Source organism: Aulonocara sp. 'chitande type north' Nkhata Bay, linkage group LG4 (assembly GCF_057382095.1).
Source record: "Aulonocara sp. 'chitande type north' Nkhata Bay isolate Kocher_YH1m ecotype deep benthic linkage group LG4, A_spYH_male_GT1.1, whole genome shotgun sequence".
Lineage (NCBI taxonomy): Eukaryota > Metazoa > Chordata > Actinopteri > Cichliformes > Cichlidae > Aulonocara > Aulonocara sp. 'chitande type north' Nkhata Bay.
This window is the reverse complement of record NC_141347.1, coordinates 23,867,101-23,886,346: the sequence shown is the minus strand read 5'-3', so window position 1 is coordinate 23,886,346 and position 19,246 is coordinate 23,867,101. Positions and strand designations below refer to the sequence as shown.

At 40.8% G+C, this 19,246-nt stretch overlaps 2 protein-coding genes and 1 non-coding gene across 5 annotated transcripts; all 3 read right to left on the bottom strand.

Moving 5' to 3' along the window:
- Window positions 1–129: 129 nt before the first annotated feature.
- Window positions 130–6,192, bottom strand: LOC147332615 (uncharacterized). The gene is made up of 2 exons (XM_086289281.1): window positions 6,130–6,192; window positions 130–5,984 (listed from the first exon to the last, which is right to left on the bottom strand). Exon 2 carries the CDS (start codon window positions 5,904–5,906, stop codon window positions 5,517–5,519), a length of 390 nt encoding a protein of 129 aa, XP_086145407.1. The 5' UTR covers window positions 5,907–5,984; window positions 6,130–6,192; the 3' UTR covers window positions 130–5,516.
- A 2,732-nt stretch (window positions 6,193–8,924) lies between these two features.
- On the bottom strand, window positions 8,925–16,296 carry tedc2 (tubulin epsilon and delta complex 2). Of its 3 annotated transcripts, XM_086289278.1 has the most exons (10): window positions 16,088–16,296; window positions 15,804–15,942; window positions 12,548–12,606; window positions 11,818–12,412; window positions 11,661–11,717; window positions 11,481–11,559; window positions 11,172–11,310; window positions 10,782–10,877; window positions 9,709–9,902; window positions 8,925–9,604 (listed from the first exon to the last, which is right to left on the bottom strand). In XM_086289278.1, exons 2-10 carry the CDS (start codon window positions 15,905–15,907, stop codon window positions 9,455–9,457), a joined length of 1,473 nt encoding a protein of 490 aa, XP_086145404.1. In that variant the 5' UTR covers window positions 15,908–15,942; window positions 16,088–16,296; the 3' UTR covers window positions 8,925–9,454. The 3 variants fall into 3 exon arrangements, with proteins under 3 accessions (XP_086145404.1, XP_086145405.1, XP_086145406.1); XM_086289279.1 differs by having other exon boundaries at window positions 11,661–11,714; window positions 15,804–16,295; XM_086289280.1 differs by having other exon boundaries at window positions 11,661–11,714; window positions 12,175–12,412; window positions 15,804–16,295.
- trnat-agu (transfer RNA threonine (anticodon AGU)) lies at window positions 15,474–15,547 on the bottom strand. The gene has a single exon. It is a non-coding gene; the product is annotated as a tRNA-Thr (tRNA).
- Window positions 16,297–19,246: the final 2,950 nt, after the last annotated feature.

The following is a 19,246-nucleotide window of genomic DNA, read 5'->3' as shown; positions in this document are numbered from 1 at the left end:
TTCTTTACGTCCTGATATGTAAAATATTTGAAATGACAGAAGATGCCAAGTCAAATCAAAGTTTATTTTTATAGGACATTTAGAACAACCTCAGTTGACCAAATATTATATAATTAACATTAAACCAGCTCACTAATAAATACACTAATATACACAATAAACTCAATAAAACATCATGAGATAAATCTCAATAGACATAAATAAGACCAACTGTAATAAAAAAAAATGCAATACCCTGCTCAGCAAGAATAAGCAGGCTTTAATGTGTGTTTTAAAATGACTGAGAGTTTGTAATATGATATGTAATATGATTATATTTGTTTGCTAAAACAGAGATGTAACTAAAAGAAATTAGCGACTGGTTCAGCTTCTGAAGCAGCTGCCTTTAATTAGATGACACCCTGATTGTAATTATGATTATTATGTCCCCACTGTTATTTGCTATACTGTCTCAGTTCAATAGTATCTCTTCATTGCTTGTCTTTCTGAAAAGGGTCTTAAGGGAGCAGCGTAATCTCCCAAGAGTAATCATGTGTTCCTTTCAGGCTCTCTATTGATCCACACATCACCTGCTCATCCAATCTAATCATCACTAACAATAGCCAGTGCTCAACATTGCCTCTTCCACTCAGTAGGTTCCTTTAAAAAAAAAAAAGAGGAAAATGCCTAAATAAGTTTACATGAAACTTTTATGTAATTCACAAAAGCATTAAGACAACACATCTAGGCATTCTTCTTCTATAATCATGAGCTTACAAGTGTTTAAATTGCTCATTTGCTCATTCTTAGGCTATTTAAAACTGGAGGTGCAGGATGATCAAATTATCTTGTAGCGGAGTGACCTCAGAGAGGGAAGGGGCTGTAACATCCACAACTAGATGCAGCAGTTTCCATAGAAACTCAGAGTAATCTTAACCGTTTTCTCAGTAAAACACAAAGTAACCAGGGAGAGGAGATCCAGTGGTGCTTTGAACCTTAACAAAAATAATTAAAGCTAAAGCTCAGTGTGCTCAGAAAACTGCAAGATCTGTCATTTTTATTGGTAGTAAAAAAGTTTATTTATATATGGGAAGTAAATGGGAGATGACTTCACATTTCAGTGACTTAATTTGCAAGCTTTATTGATGAGAAAAAGATTGCTACTATCTGTTTGTAATTTCCAGTGTTGATGATGCCCATACAGAAATACCTAAAACTAAGAACCAGCATTTAGTTTGTGTCACTGTTGGATTATTAAAGTATTCTCAAGTCTTTGAGTGATTAAGCCCAATGTCTTCTCGTCACATTTGTTTCTGTTGCAATAGCTACACACAGACTGCAGCTTAATGTCATTTTGCTTGTGATTTAATCTGACCGTCTGGCCAGGCATGTGTAATTTCATCTACAACTGTCTCCAAAACAGCTCCCATAATATCTGGAGATGAACTGAAATGTAACTCCCTCCTGCTACAAAGGTATTATGTGGAACCAGCCTTAGTCGCTGGCTAATTAAATACACCCAGATTTGTCTTTTGAACAGATGGTGTTGATCCGAAATTTGAATAAAGTATAAATAAAGTCTTGGGACACCAGATGTCTCTTTAATGTGTCAAATTGTGCTGTTTGCTTCTTTTTTCTGTTTTGTATGTATTAAACTGAGTTTTATATAATTCAAAGTCTGATAAGGAGCCAAATAGTGCTGAATGTTTTGGTTTGAGGCCAAGTTCTGGATAAAAAGAGGCGGACGACTTGTTTCCGTCTGGTTTCCTGTAATCCGTGCTGACCCTAGCAATCCAGCTGACCACTTCCACCTCGTCTGTACTTTGCCCCTCAATGGCCTACCCACCCTTTTATCAAGACCTAAGCACTGTTCCCTCCACACCCACGCTTTACCAGCTGTAATTTAATTTGATGAAATATGTTTATACCCAGAAATATAAAATTAATTCCTGCAGAACTGTGACTTAATAACAAGTGAGAGTACTTGGCCTACTTTATTCTACTGCCAGTAGGTGGTGTCATTTATTCTGATTGATGTTGGCCAGTCTGTTTTCTTAACAACCAGATTCCTCATCCCCGGGTATCTGAACAAGTCATCCTAGCTGGCAGGGCAACACATGACAGCGCGTCTAAATACAGCATCGAAATTTCAAGCGAAGGCTGTCAACTGAAGACAGGTTTTGCGTTTTGTGAAAAAACAGAGCGACGGTTGTAATTATTGCTCACACTGTTCGAAATAGAGCCAAAACAATGTTGTTCTCCTTTGTATCCACTGTCCACTCTCCACTTGTCTTCTGTATTTTTAGCCCTGTCAGAGATTCTTCCAGATTGACCAGGACAGAGTTGAATGGTGTGACGGTTCACACTATTCTAAATTATTTTCCAAAGCAAACAAGTACAAAGACATACAATGAATGCATAAAGGTTCTTTCTTTTTACCTTTAGGCTATCACAAACAAAGGTGCTTATGTGACATTTGTTTAATACAGTGCTTACATGAACAATTCAAATTTACATATGAGTAGAAATATACAGTACAAATAGAAAAATAATTGTATATACAGCACCAAATATTAGTGGGCACACAAACCAACGTATTTTGTGTCACTCGCTGGAGTGACAAAAAGCATAGGCTGACAGCATGGCTGTCTTCTGGGAGAGGGACATTTTTCCCCGCAGCAGAGAGAGGTAGGTTTTCCCTTTAATCTTTCAGAAGGCAGAAGGGAAATCACTTCACATCTCCAAGAAACAAGAAACAATTTCTGGTCACCTTCCATCATTTTTTTGTTTTTGTTTGTTTGTTTAGTGTCAATATACTGGCACGATATAGCTTTAAAATGAACAACAATGCGGCCAAAGTGTACTACATATATAATGTGGACTATACAGAGGCGAGAGTATAAGCGTATACACGTTACCTATCTTGTTTTTGGCATCCTTTGTTTCCCACAGTAAACTGACGAATAACCATCTTTTTTTCCTCTCTGTGCCACCAAACATCCTTCTCTTCCACATCTGTGACAGGTCCACCACATCTGTCCACAACTCATGCCCATCATTGTTAGAGCAAACCCTAATCCGGGTGAACGGATCTGATAGCAAAGCGAGACAGCCCGTGTAATGTAAATCTTAACTTGTCTTGATCAGAGGATACTAAAACAATGGCCCACCTATAAATACTTTTATGAGCTTTGTGCATTTGACATTTACCTTAAAAAAAATTATAAATGCTTGCAGTATGCCGGCGTTTGCAAACACACTGATCTAAGGTTCAGAGAAGACTTATTCCTCTCCTATTCAATTTAAATTCTCGCCATGGATTCCAGTAATGCATCATGTTCCTCGACAATATTACTGCTTTGTTCAGGATGGCTGATCCTAATCTAACTGCTGGGGCAACTACTCACTGCCACATGTAGTGAAAGGAATGACTTCCCAGGTTCCTTGTTTTTCTCCATTACCTCCTAACTATATTTCTCTTCCTTCATTAGCATGCAAGACAACATCTAAATGCACACTGAGCCGCAAAACATGTCAAAAGAAAAGGGGCCGACTCTTTGCAAGTGCACTGAGGTTGGGCAGGATGACAGATGCAGCCTTGAATTTGGCAAGTTGGCCTTCAAAAGGTCCTCGGTGGGATTGGCATTCGATGTTAACTGTTACCCCTGGGTATACAGACACATTTTCCTTAGCAAGCTTGACTAAACCAGTGGAGACAATCAATGCAACAGTGATCTATAGTAGCTCTCAAAGGTAAAGAAGTGTCACTAAAGTCCTTCGCGTGGAGACAAATTGTCTTCTCTGAAATTGCTATACATTGTATACATTGCACTTACTCCCTGCGGGAGTTACGTTTTGAACCTCATGTTACATTCAGTCACACAAAAGAGAATGATTAAGACAGAGTAAAATGCCATTGTTTATCTCATCCTGTGAGAAAGCACCTATTCACAGATGTGGCGCTGAGCGCAGCTACATTCACTCACTCTTCCTAAAAGAAAATGTGAAGGAAAAGGAAACCCCAGAGCCACTTAGAGCCTACCTATTACTCAATTTTCACTAGAGAACAGCCTTGTATCCTATTTTCACACAGGATTTTGCGACTCACTTTTAATCAACATTTTTTCCACAGCTGGGGGAAAAAATTAAAACAACCAATTCCTTTGGCACAGATAGATAAAGACTGCATGAATGTCTGCGGACTGTGAGGTTGTCGTGTAAGTGTGTGTCTTAATTTGAGCATAATAAGTCTGTCCACACATCTCCTGGGCTATACAACAATGGAAAATGAGTGTGATTAAGTCAGAAGCTGGCAGTGTACAATGAGAAACAGATTTGAAGAGTCCTGTTGGGTAAAGAGAGAAAGCAAAGGGGGGTAACTCTTGGAGTGGGGGAATGTGGCAGAGCTTTTTTCCATGAGTGGTTGCTCAAGGCACCAAACGGGAGGGGCCCTAGGGGAGCAGGATCAGTCAAAGTGTCCCTGCCGTGGCATGTCCCCTATGGCAGTGTCCTTCAATAATCCTGGACTCCTTTGTATGGAGTTGAGGTGTCCCACAAAGACATAGGGCTGAGTGTAAATGCTCACTTATTGAAAAGAAAGGCAATCAAGTCAGTCATAATTAGGTCCCCAGTCCTTTGTAATGCGAAGCTGAAGCTACAAAAGGCCTTTCAGGGTATGTCGCTTTACTTAAAATGCTTTCTTGTTTGCCATGGACATGGCCATATGTGCAAATCTCTTTTTCCTTCATTGTGAGGACCAAATTCCAAAAGTCTCTCAGTTGACCTGGATCTTAATTTGAGCACACACAAACACTTTGCACTCCTCCAGCAGGTCCTCTACCCTCTCCAACTGATCGTCCACACAGATGCCAGTAAGATCCAGCAGGACTCAAGTTCCAATCTCTCATTGCGCAAAAAAAAGCCCCCAACACATTGCTGTAGTGTCACAGGACGAGTGAATGACGTTGGCCGCTGACGTGGGTGCGTTGCTTTTTCGGCCGGGTATCAGGTTGCCGTCTTTGGCCCGTTTGTGGCCTCTTGGAGAGTCACCTGTCCTGATACAAGGAATGCTGTGACTGACGTGCCTAGTGACGCCAGCACTGACTCCAGGAGCAGCTCTGCATAGCGTGTTAGGTGTCTGTGTGAGCTCCCGCTGTAACTGCTCGTGCGTAAGTCATCAAAGGCCTGTTAGTGTGTGTAAATATGCATGCAGTGTCCAATGCATATTTTGCACATCTCCTCGGAGGTTGTTTTGACACCGGACACCTGCTGTCTGATGATAAAAGAGCGTGTGAGGCACTGGTGATCTCTCATTGCCAATCCAAAAAAATCTGATGCAGACCCCACAGACTAAACAGATCTTCGGCGTCATGTTTATCTGTCCTTTTGACCCAAGCTATCTCCAACATGATTTGAATTCAACTTTGTAACTTCAGAGAATGGAGGGACGTTGCATTGGGAGGTGAAGTGAAGAATTTCTGGCCAAACCTTGAGCTCCCAGCTCTAGGCATGTTCCTCTATCATACCCCTGTGTTCACTCACAGGGGACACTGCTCAGACGTGAATGAGCCCCCCTCTTTCTTTTTCCTTCTCTTCTTCTTGTGGACAGTCCAACAAGCAGTTGCCATCATTAACAGCAAAATACCCATGACGAGTAGCACAACTGACACCACTTTAGTCTGAGGCAGGTCATTATAAGTGTAGGTCACTCCTGTTCCTGCTACACCGATAACTAAAGAGATGATTCCAAATGGAAAGATGCAGCGGTACCAGGACTTCTCCATTCCTCCAGTAGCCTGAGATAGACGCTCCAGAGAGGAGAGCACCTCGGGCACTTTGGCCCCACCAGTCTCTAGCGATTGACCCTCCTGCCCCAAGTTGGTCTGCGGCTGTGGTTGGCAAGCCAAATGGCCTGTTGTACAGCCCATCCTGACTGTGTGGGCTGGCGTATCCTGACAGGATCAGCAGCGTTGGCTTCTGGGATCCTACTTGTAGGTAGCTCTGGCCTGGAGAGACAGAACGAGACAAACGGAGGCGGAAAAAAGGAGAGGAAGGAGAAGGAGGTCTGTATGAGACCAAAGAAACGACTTGAGCAGGTATGGCTTGAACATGTCCGATGAAATCTTCTAAAATCAGCTGAAATCCACTCACGCTTTCCTCTTCTCTGCCTCCCTCTCTTGCTGTTTCTCTGTACACTGTCTGCCGGCTCTCTAGTAGCACATTGTACACTCTGCAGAACGTAGTGAGGGGGGCATATATATATAAAGGCTTAAGGAAAGAGGAGGGGCTAGGGAGGAAAAACTGGGAAGTCCAAGTGCTACGATTCGTTAGCTCATTGGTGACATCAAACACTGAAGTAGGGAGAACAGGGGTTGACGAAACACAGGAAGGGGGAGGGGAGGAGAGTTAACTGCTCTCTCTATTCTTCATGCTCCCATCACTGCCTCTCAAATGCAGCATCTTTGTTTTCCTGCAGTATAAAACGTTTCCCATGGGAACGCAGAAGCCTAGTGTTGACTTGAAATTAGACGCGAATGGGAAATCCTTATTTATCTCTATGTTTACTGAAAAAAGAAAAGGGACATTCCCCATATAGATCGCTACAGATGTGTCATCTCTTCATATATGTATATATATATATATATATATATATATAACACCCAGCACGCCCCTGCGGGCGGTTTATCCTTCAAGCCAGTAAAATATATATATATATATATATATATATATATATATACACACATACATATATATATATATATATGGGGGCCTCTATTAATGTAAATACAATGATGAAAATATTGACTCGTGGCAGAAATACTCATAAAAAAATACAGGCAGCCTCCACCTTCCCTCCCACACACACATGCACACACACGGCTGGAGCCAGTTCTTTCTGAATGGAAAGCAGCCTAGTAGTAGTTAATCCCCTTGTATGCTCGCTCTTCCACAAAAAAAAAGAATTAAATAAAATCAATCTAGACACCTTTCATGTCCAACGTTTGCTAATCTTCCTCCTCCACATTTATAAAGCTACGTTTGTGAAGGACACACAAATCTGATTGTCTGTTTTATCTTCAGGCATTACTGGGTTTTCTACGACAGCATGTTAGCCTTTTAATGCTTCCAAGATTTATTTTTTTTATCAGCTCAACTTATTCTTGATAATATGATAATCAGAGATTTTACCAGAATAGAAAATACGTCATGCTCCCTTATAAATGCCAAACAGGCTTCCTTCTGTACAGGACAGCTGCTGTTAAGACCGTGTATGGGTTGTCTTGACAGAAAAATTCAACTTGACTGCCTGATCAGTGGGGGGAAATCAAAAAATATACCCTAATGTTGCCTAACTGATGACTACATTGACTTAACAATCTCGGCTGTAGCTCAATCAGCAACAGCTATTTAGAACAGCCAAAGAGAAATAAAAGAGGGGAAGTGAGGAATGTCTTTGTGAGGAGTGGGGGCGCAGTAGAAAAGAGACGTTCAAGCGCAATGGGCATTTGAAGGACAGAAGTGGATTCTTGGTAGCTCTGTTGGGTTTCTGGGGATTTGTGCTTAGACTCCAGTAAGCGATTAAAAGTGAGATGACTGGAGGAAAAGAAAAAAAAGAGTGGAAGCTCCAAAGTATTTGAACTTTTCCCCTCTGTAAGTGTGTGTGTATGCGTGGCATATGGCAGTAATTTCCATGAAGTTTCACCCACGGACAGTAAAACTGTCTTGCATCTTCCATTATGTGTCACAAAGAGGCGTGAGAAAAATGGGATAAAGGCGTGAGGCATGCATAACCTTGGGAGGACCGGGCCATGCTGGAAGAGTGGAAGAGCTCTGCTGGTGACAGGCAAAGCCAGGCAGCAGCTGATGCATGCAGGTCACAGGAAGGCTGAGCTGCATGAGCACCACTCCCACTAGGAACTATGTACAGTGTTGACCCAAGGATACTTCCATGCCTCCTTTTTTTACCTCCCTCACACACATAGACAAACACAGATCTAAGACTATGTGAGGCCATAAACCAGCAGCACTCTGATCCAGTGCCCTGCAGATGACTGCAATCCAAAAGTAGTTGGACATTTCTGTGTGAACAGGTCTTGTAAACCTGCAAATGTATTCTTCTTTGAACCCAGGAACAGACGTTCAAACCATCAGGCCCTTGTTCTTTTGGACTCATCCAGCCATCTGAGGCTGAAATACTCCTCCTTTTTTCATATAATCATTTTTTTGTCCCTCTCCTCAGGGAAACATGCCATTTCCAGCTTGCAGCATGCTGCGATGCCAGGCACACCCAAGCACATCTTCTTTATGACTCAGCCGGCTCTGGGTGTGCATGTCTCCCTGTTTGTGTGCGTGCGCATGAAGGGCCGGTGCAGCAGGGCTTCAACACCCACGTCCTGCTGCGAGAACCCAGCGCCACCTGTCGCCCAGTCTGGCACAGCTCCTGCCATCCACCCGTCATCTGTGGGCACGAGCCTCTAAGGCTCCTCCAGGCGCTCCTGAATCTCACGTACAGCCTCATAGCACATTTGATCGTGAATACCATATCACAGAAACACAGTGATGGCCCCATATATGCGATCTAGCAGATGTATGTATGAAAGATTATGCTGGCTCAATATGGGGGATCAAAAACATATGGAAAAACAGTATGGAAGTGTGTGTGTGTGGTGGTGGCACATTTCTTCTTTCTTTTTTATTTAAACACTGAAAATGAATGATATGAAGTGAAACACACAGGTAAACTTGCAAGGGCATCTTTGATTAAAATGTAATTTGGACTCTTTTTTTTCTGTGAATTGAGTGCCACCTGCTGGCAAAATTCACCGAGTGAATATTACACTTCTGAGGCATCAGTTACGATGTGTCAGAATTTAGCAAAAAGGAAAAATTAGAAACAACTCAAACATATAATTTAACCTACAGCTTACATCACAAATACACACACTTAAAGTCACTGTAATATTATGTATCTTTTATTACGTTACTCTGATCAATGGTGATACTTAAAATTGTGCCTGAGGCATTTATTCAGAAGCTGCGTTTAAGAGACAGGATTAATGATCACAGTTTTATACAGTTGTGACATGACATGAGACACTGACATAACACAGCGATGCCACTATTAAAAACAGATTCTTCAAAATAATCATTCGTGATGTTTCAGTTACCATTTTATTAGGTACACCTGTTTATCCATCCATTAATATTTCCATGATATCTTTAGGATCACGAGGTGTAACACAGAGCATCGAACCCCTCCAGCAGAACCTCCTGAACCACAGCTGCCCTCTGAGGCTGTTCACTCAATTCAGTTCCCCCCTTTGTTTTTTTTTAACCATGTCCTTGTTTTGACTATGTCAGAGGGGTTTGATTTCATCAGTGTTGCACCAGATTGCAGCATACCATGAGGCCTTTAATGTATTCATACCTGTTTCTAAACTTACAAACCTATAAGTCAATTTAATGTGCTCATTAGTCATGCAGGCTCAGAGTCCAGGACTATAGCTGGGAAACGTTCCCCTCCTTCACCCAGCAGGGAGTACATGTCTCTGAGTACACTGGGGCTCAGACGTTCAGGCCCAGGTACGACAGCCGAAAACTGAGGGGACAGGGTGTCCAACAGAGCCTGTGGGACATCAGAAAAGACTGTCAGCCAGTTCCTAGCTTCTACTAAAAAAGAACATGCAGGTATGTAAAACTCACGAGGTGCTTTCAGAACACGTCACCTACCTGTTCAAGATCAACCTCTTGTTGCAGCAATGCCACCCTCATCCGCAGCTGCTCAAGCTCTTGCAGCTCTGCCTCTGTTGCATATGTTATAGTCAGGGGCAGGGGTGAAGTTCTCCCATCTCCCTGCACACCATTTGCCCCAGTGGGGCAAAAACAACCTCCCTCTGGCCTCCATCGATCCCATGCTTTCCACTCTGACGGAAAAAAAGGTTATTTTTAGAGCGCGAGCAACCATACCCCTAAAACTTTTTTCTTTCTGCTCTGTTGCCTCAGCTTTAAATAGCTAGGCCCTTGCTTAGTGGCATCAGGACAGACAGCTTTAAAACCCCATCGTCATGGGGACGAGGGGGTGAGGGGGGTCTGTTGAGGCCAAGGAAAGGACTGAGCTGGCGCTGAGGGTTCACGGCAGCTCTGCTTTCATTTTCCATACGCCAAGATGGAGAGGCTCCATTAGCGCGTTAGCACGCTGCACTCACCATAATCATTTTCTAAATGCTGTTAAAAAGCAATAAAAGATAATTCCCTCCCTGGATATTACAACGCGGTGAAATAAAAATACTAACGTGAGATGCTAGATTGGATGACACCAGACGTGTGGACCTATTCATTACTGGAAACTTCTCTGACACACTGGATTTAGTTGCTACTTGTGCTACATTGGTGCTTTAACGAGTAAACATCAATAAATCTTTGTGAAGGTGTGAATGGAAAATCTCTCGTCATTCAGGTTCTTTATAACTGCATCAGTGGAGGAAATGGAAATGCTGCTGTGCATATTGTAGGTACAGACTCAAACTGGGATGCCCATAGACGATGACCCACATGGAAAAGAAATCGCAAAATGTATGTAACACTGGTTAAACACAGCCAAAAACCATGTCATGATGTCTCCACCAGCATCTCCTTTAGGAAAGTCAGTGCAAAGGAATAAATATTTTTGATAAGGTGTCTTCCAGCTAATGACCACCTGTCTACAAACAAAGATCAATGATCTGCAATTAATGCTGGAGAAACAATTATTTTACAGAAAGGTTTATGATGTTTATTATGCTGCGTACAAACAGGATTCTTACCTTGTTTCACTTGATCTGCAAAATTCTTGAGCTCAGCTGCTGTGAGCTGCAGCCTTTCCAGCGACATACAGGAATCATACTTGTCGCCTGTACTAACTGTAAGAAAGCACATTAAAAAAAGAGAGTTATAATAGAAGCTTACTGAGAAGCAAGTGGAGTTGCATTAAAAGTGTGTTTACAGTCACTCTTAGCGCATGAAAGTTGTTACAGTTATAGAAAAACGTCAACTTCCTGATGGTTCCTGGCAAAGGAAAGTCTTGATTTGTATCAGTCGAAATAGCTCGCACAGTCACTTCCTGCCAACTCCCACATTGTTATTTTGTCACCCACTGACTTATGGAATCAGTCCCTTTCATTTCTCCCGAATTCACATAAAAGCTTCTCTATTACCCAGTCTTAATGTTATCTCTGGCATCTGTTTGGTTAGAGGCTCCCCGCAGAGCTGTTTCAAGTCTTGAGCTTGGTGAATCAACCTGCCCAGCAGAGCCCTGGTCTCATACGGGCTGCCAAATGGCCAATTCCTGGGAAACTAAACAAAGCAAAGGAAAAATGGTGTACAATGAAACACAGGGGTTGTTTAGAGAAATTAATGTATATTAGCTAGAATTTCTCATTAATACACGTGGCTGGTTTTCTAAATTAGAGCATAAATTCCAGTTTAACATGACATCATGGCTGACCCCAGCTGATCCATTTTACCGTAGCTCTCATTCTCTCCATGAAGTGACTCTTCCCAGGCCCAGGGTTCGTCTGTAGGGCAACGGCTTTATCCCACAGTCTGAAGATAATGTACAGAAGGAAACTTTGTGAATAAAGGAAAAATGTACAAGGAGGAATTTTGTTTTTATATTTTTTTGCATTACAATGCATTGTAGGCACCTGCTCTGCTTGCTCTTTAAAGATTTCCATTTTGTTGTTTGCTCAGAAAATATCCTGCTGAAGCAAAGTCAAACAGAATGATTATAATATTACAGAACATGTTTTTGTTTTTTTACAAAGCATGGTTATTTTCATAGTGTAATTCTAAAAAACATGCCCATTCTGTTGAGGGAAACTGCATGCTCCTGGCTCATTTGTTTGTGAAGAGGACACTACGTTATTTGAAGAATTTGCAGCGACAGGTGCAGCTTTCCTCAGGTCATCACCACTCAACATATTGCTTCTGATAGTCTTGTTTTTAGAGAGCAAGCTTGTGATGTGATCAGGAGAGACAGACGGCATGACAGCCTGCTGCAGTTTCCTAGAAGCCTGGTGATGCAAAGCGCCAGCTGATGAGGCAGGATGGTTTTGGATCGTGTTTCTATTATCTGTTCTTTTGGTCTGTCCGGGGTCGGCGCTAGCTAAAGGTCCCGAGGCTAGTGAGGAGCATACTGATAATCCAGGCCGTCCGTACCCTTTTCTGTCAAGGCTGGCAGATTTAGTGGATGACCTTATCGTTCTTTGGCTTCCTCTAGATGCTGCAGATGAATGTGTGATATCCACAGGCCTAGCACCTAAAGTCCCCGTTTCCTTTCCAGGTTTGGGTATTTTGGATTCTTTTTTAGAAGGTTCTGAGCTGGTGCGCACACGGAGGGCTTTCTCTAGAGCCTTCTCAAGCAGTTCTATGTCTTCCTTATCACATGGGGAGACACCTGTTTATGAAAATAGCAACATGCAAATATGTGGTTACTACTTGGCAAGAGAAAAGAAATGTAAATAAACAAATAGGCTATTTTGTTTTAACTATCAGCACCTTGACAGACAAATAAAAGCTATTTTTTAACTACCTGTAGGAGCAGCACCTGCCAATTCTGTTTCCTCAAAGCTCACCTCGGGTTGGGGTGTTCTGTGGGAAAATACTTCATGTGAACACACACTAAAATTAAAATAAAAGTTTTAAAGTCTTTAAACATTCCAGGACAAAAATGATGTGACACAACAGATGAGCATCAGCCACTGCCATTTTTAAATGTCATCTCATTTGCAGAAAGGCCGCTGGCAGTCAGAATGGATGCTTCATTCATACAGTATATTGCATTGGTGATCTCTGGCAGACATAACTGCTTAATGATGAAACACACTGTTAAAAAAATAGAAGTCCTAGTGTATCTAGGTATGTGTAACTCTCAGAATCTAGTGTAATAGTGCACAAAATTAAAGAGGTTTTACAGGGAGTGCAGAATTATTAGGCAAGTTGTATTTTTGAGGAATAATTTTATTATTGAACAACAACCATGTTCTCAATGAACCCAAAAAACTCATTAATATCAAAGCTGAATGTTTTTGGAAGTAGTTTTTAGTTTGTTTTTAGTTTGAGCTATTTTAGGGGGATATCTGTGTGTGCAGGTGACTATTACTGTGCATAATTATTAGGCAACTTAACAAAAAACAAATATATACCCATTTCAATTATTTATTTTTACCAGTGAAACCAATATAACATCTCCACATTCACAAATATACATTTCTGACATTCAAAAACAAAACAAAAACAAATCAGGGACCAATATAGCCACCTTTCTTTGCAAGGACACTCAAAAGCCTGCCATCCATGGATCCTGTCAGTGTTTTGATCTGTTCACCATCAACATTGCGTGCAGCAGCAACCACAGCCTCCCAGACACTGTTCAGAGAGGTGTACTGTTTTCCCTCCTTGTAAATCTCACATTTGATGATGGACCACAGGTTCTCAATGGGGTTCAGATCAGGTGAACAAGGTGGCCATGTCATTAGTTTTTCTTCTTTTATACCCTTTCTTGCCAGCCACGCTGTGGAGTACTTGGACGCGTGTGATGGAGCATTGTCCTGCATGAAAAACATGTTTTTCTTGAAGGATGCAGACTTCTTCCTGTACCACTGCTTGAAGAAGGTGTCTTCCAGAAACTGGCAGTAGGACTGGGAGTTGAGCTTGACTCCATCCTCAACCCGAAAAGGCCCCACAAGCTCATCTTTGATGATACCAGCCCAAACCAGTACTCCACCTCCACCTTGCTGGCGTCTGAGTCAGACTGGAGCTCTCTGCCCTTTACCAATCCAGCCACGGGCCCATCAAGACTCACTCTCATGTCATCAGTCCACAAAACCTTAGAGAAATCAGTCTTGAGATATTTCTTGGCCCAGTCTTGACGTTTCAGCTTGTGTGTCTTGTTCAGTGGTGGTCGTCTTTCAGCCTTTCTTACCTTGGCCATGTCTCTGAGTATTGCACACGTTGTGCTTTTGGGCACTCCAGTAATGTTGCATCTCTGAAATATGGCCAAACTGGTGGCAAGTGGCATCTTGGCAGCTGCACGCTTGACTTTTCTCAGTTCATGGGCAGTTATTTTGCGCCTTGGTTTTTCCACACGCTTCTTGCGACCCTGTTGACTATTTTGAATGAAACGCTTGATTGTTCGATGATCACGCTTCAGAAGCTTTGCAATTTTGAGACTGCTGCATCCCTCTGCAAGATATCTCACTATTTTTGACTTTCTGAGCCTGTCAAGTCCTTCTTTTGACCCATTTTGCCAAAGGAAAGGACGTTGCCTAATAATTATGCACACCTGATATAGGGTGTTGATGTCATTAGACCACACCCCTTCTCATTACAGAGTTGCACATCACCTAATATGCTTAATTGGTAGTAGGCTTTCGAGCCTATACAGCTTGGAGTAAGACAACATGCGTGAAGAGGATGATGTGGACAAAATACTCATTTGCCTAATAATTCTGCACTCCCTGTATGTCAAATATGACTTTATATTAATCACTTATTTTCCATATGTCTTACTGGCTTTAGGTGTAGGGAAACCCATATGGAAAAGAAATAGGAAAAACTTATAAAAGACTTGCATCAGCTTTAGCTTGCTTCATATAGTGAATCATATAAGGCTTATATGATTTACTCATGAAAGTGGCCACTTTCTCATTACTTTCATAAAGTATCCAAAACATACAAGTTCCATTTATATTATTTTTCAAGGGATCTTATATTTGTTTTCACTCTTGTATGCTTTTCAAACAAGTTTCACACAAGACAGACACAAACTTTATAAGATTTATATATATCTTTTCCATATGGGAATATTAATATTCATTACACAAAAAAGGCATACAAATGATAACAAACCATATTGCGAGTCAACAAAGCCATTATTTAGTCAGTACATTATGATATAATTCAAAGCAAACAATCAACAATTACCGCTTGATATCCAGATGCTGTTTAAAATGAAAGATGACATACACCGATTAAGATTAAATGATATTTTTAAAAACAAAAGATTAGGACCAGTATAAAATGTTGTGTAGCTGTTATGGGTATATTTTTAAACATATATAAATTAAGATGTGACACTCACTGAAACCATTGTACAGAAATAGCATAGTTATCCTGTATTGTCATAAAGGTTTAGTGCAGAGATGCTTCAGATGCTTACAGCTCATTTGTAGATGGAATTGACATAAATTGTTTATTGTTTCTTATTTCTTATCTCATTACTTAATATTTATTTTGTCGTTATTCTGAATGAAATGAGTTTAACTATGTAGTTGATTTGATATGCGTTGTTGTATCAGGGGCAGGTGTCATATAAGCTCATTTACAACAGTAAATAAGTCATGAACTCATTTAGTGTTCTTGAATAGTCCAACAAAACTAAAGAAAAATCAACCAACACACATTTTGAGATAATGTAGAGTAGCTAATACACACACACAGCCGTCTCGTGTAGCAAAAGGCACTGCTGGGATTCGAACCCAGGATCTCCTGTTTACTAGACAGGCGCTTTAACCAACTAAGCCACAGCGCCGGATGGTTAACCAGATCTGTATATAGCCTATGTAAAGAGTCACTCAACTACCGAAGGATTCCCCTACAGATTACTACAAGTGGCACACAAACATCACAATACTTTGGACCTATGTAACTTAAGAGGATTTTTCATAAATGTTTATAGAGTCAAAAATCCAGGATACAAACTTCAGACATCGCAGAAATTGGATTTGTTTTTAAATTTGTTATAAGAAGAAAACAGCTTGGGGGGAAAAAGTCAAGCGTGTACTTACAGGCTCTTTAATAATTCTCTGTAGAGTTGAATGCGGTGATTAACCTTAGCTTGTTCCACTTTGCATGACCTGACAGCTTCCTCGACTGCGCACAGCAGCGACATGATCGTGTCTGGGTGTATAGCGGTGGTGACCTTCTCTGCCACGACAACACGAAAAACAAAACGTTCACGTACTTGTTTAACACTGATTAATGACTTATTAGAAACAGTAAGACTTGGTCAAAAAGTGCAGAATACGTCGTTGTTAGATCCTCTTTATAATGAAAGCTTTTTTGTACAGACCCGCGAAACGCTCGAACCCGACGGATGCGGAAGTCACATTTCTCCCCCTCTGACTAAAGAAGGTCACCGATTAGTAAATATTCAGTAGGTAATCAATGCGATGAAACCTAAGTGACTTTAGGTGAATAGCTAAAGTTTTTATATATATATATATATATATATATAAACCTGTCAGGCAGAAAAAGAAACTTTGAGCATTCGTAGAAACAACGGACTCGCTACTTCTCGCGAGAAGTGTGATGGTTACCAGGGACGCTGTTGTCATCTATACTGCCTATCCGGTTGTTAAGTGATGACGTGACGACTCCTACTTCCGGGCCTAAAGTAGTCTGTTTAATATGGCTTTTGTGTTGTTAACATGTTTAATGTTTTGTATTTTCTTCTATTTAATCTCAAAAAGCTCCTAAAACAGTCAGTGATCACAGTTGACCTCCCTCGGCTTTTATTACCACTAATCATTTATTTAAGCTCAGTTTTTAAAACCTTAGGATGTAACTACAGCCCAGCCCATGCAGCAGTATATGAATGACTAACCTTGTATTGTGGATGGATTATCTGAGTTGTTCTCCTGGCTGAAGTTTGGTCCTTTTACAGCATCCTGCCATGCGATTACATTTGTTCCTGACCACCGAGAACACTCACGTTTGAGTGGAAAAATTTTAGCTTGTTTATTATGCTAACATAGCTGTGTCGCTAGTGGTCACGTAGCACATCATTATATACCAGCTAGCCCAACTTCAGTAACCCTACAAACATCACCGCTGTTTAGTTTTCTGTCTTCGTTTATGCTGGAAGTGATAGCAGAGCTGTACGTTTTAATTTGTTTCCAAAACCCCGCAGTCAGGACATGCTATATTGTATTTAGATAGAAGCTAGCGAGCTAACTCCCTGCTAACTTCTAACTCCGTTAAATGTCATAAATTCCGTTTTCATGGATGCCTGGATGTTAAACTCAATTGTTACACCTGGTAGAGCAGAACGCTGATCTTTTTATTAAAGATGAAAGACTTTAGACAGTTTTTCAACTCTCAGTAATGCCATAGTGATGTTTGGACCTGCAGCGGAGTTTAGGTCCAGACACGGCTAGTGACGTCAGACTGAACGACCGGATTAGATTATTGAATTCTTTATTACCACGTTTCTATTCAACAGTACTCACCCAGTCTTAATTTCTCATTTGGTACTCATACAGTTGACTCATAAACATGTCATAATATATGAAAGTTTCAAAAATGAAGAACACTGCTGATTATTTCTGATAACCACAACCATTAAACGTTCCAGTAACATTCCCAAGTAACCTGCTTACACTTACAGCTGTCAGTCTGAGTGAGCCTCATGAGAAATGTCTGGAAAGCAGGTGTAAACAGAGGCAGATTATGAGTAACTGTTGGATAATTTGCTGCTTATGAAGTAAAAATACACATATGAGAACTGAGACATTAAGCACAATCAGATGTTGTTGGAGCCAATAATTCCTCTCATAAAACGTTTATCAAGCTTTGGTGGATTTCATTTATATTTACCAGGTTTGCAGTATTGCGCGTTCTGTTGTAAGGGCATGAATGTCATTACTTGTTTAATTTTTGTTAGTCTATAATACACAATCTTTTGCCACTTTATTAGGTAGAAATATTGTATCAGTGGATGCTTGTGGTGGTGGTTTAATGCTGTGGGACTCATTGAAAGTCTCATTAAAAATCTCTTTCAAGAGAGTCATGGCCAAGAGTGCGATTAGAAATGAGAACATAACACAAAATAATATAATAAGTAAGAAGGAAATGAAACTGACATTCAGTACAAGTGGACACAAATATGTAAGTCATATGCAATAACACATCAAGAGCAACATCAAAAACAGTCACACTGACCAAAAGAGCTACTTTCTCACTCCTTTTAAATGGACTTAAACTCCCCCACTGTAACCAGTTCTGGAAATTTCAGGTCCAAGTGAAGATTATTCCAAACGTTTTCCTGCTCTGACTCTTGGGGCAAACATTTAAAATATTGTGAGAACATATACTGTACTACTTGTATTTTTTGCACACATAAATATTCACAAATAACAAGGCATTAGCCCAAGCAAAAAGTTATATACAAAAACCAACTAATGAGGAAGTCTCCAGACATACAGAGATACCTATTTAGCACCAGTATACAGAGAACTTTGATGTGCCAGATTTTCATGGCCTGCAGTAAAACATACAGCACAATGGTAGATGGTATCCAACCTCTTTAGGTACTGGCCACATAAATTCATAATCCAATAAAGGAACAAAAACGTTGCATATACGAAGTGTTTCCTCAAGTGGAGTGACAAACATTTAAAGATGTGACCTTTAAATGATAAATTCTGACCTATAATGATGCCTAAATACTTTTGTGGCCATTTCAATTTCAGCTCCTTCAGTGGTTTTGATTTCAGGAAGTCTGAGCCCTTTAGTACCAACTGAACCTTCTGTGGCATCCATTTATGGCCGCCATCCTCTGATGGTTGCTCCCAGCAGGATAATGCACCAAGTAATAAAGCTCGAATCATCTCAAGCTGGTTTGTTGACCATGACAGGGAGGTCTTTGTCTTAAAAAGCTACCCACGGTCACCAAATCTTAGTCCAATAGGGCACCTCTGGGATGCGGCTCTATTCACATCACAGATGGGCAGCCAATCAATCTGCAGCAATCTGATGCTATCATGTCAACATAAACAAAAGTCTCTGAGGAATGTTTCCAGCACCATGATGAATCTATGACTTAAAGAATTAAGGTATAATTAAGGTTCTTAAGGCTAAAAGAAGGTCTAACCTGGTACTAGGAAGACGTACCTAGTGAAGGGGCTGGTGAGCAGCTGCACCAATACAATATCCCCAGCAATAGAAAAATGAAGAGAAACTTCCAGGAATAGACACTACTTTAAATTCATTTATTCCCCTTGTTTGACAGTTATTGTTGCCACTTTACTGACTGAGGAAACTCAGTGAATTTAATTGAACTTTAAAAAGACGCTCATTAGTTTGTAAGTTAAACTTTTTAATAGAGGTCCTAATGAGTGAAAGGAATGGGCTTTTTCTTTTGATTTGATTGACATGTCTTCTTGGTGCGCACCACATTGTTTTTCTTGCTTTTAAAAGCCTGCGCTTGATGTTCCCAGCATGACATTTC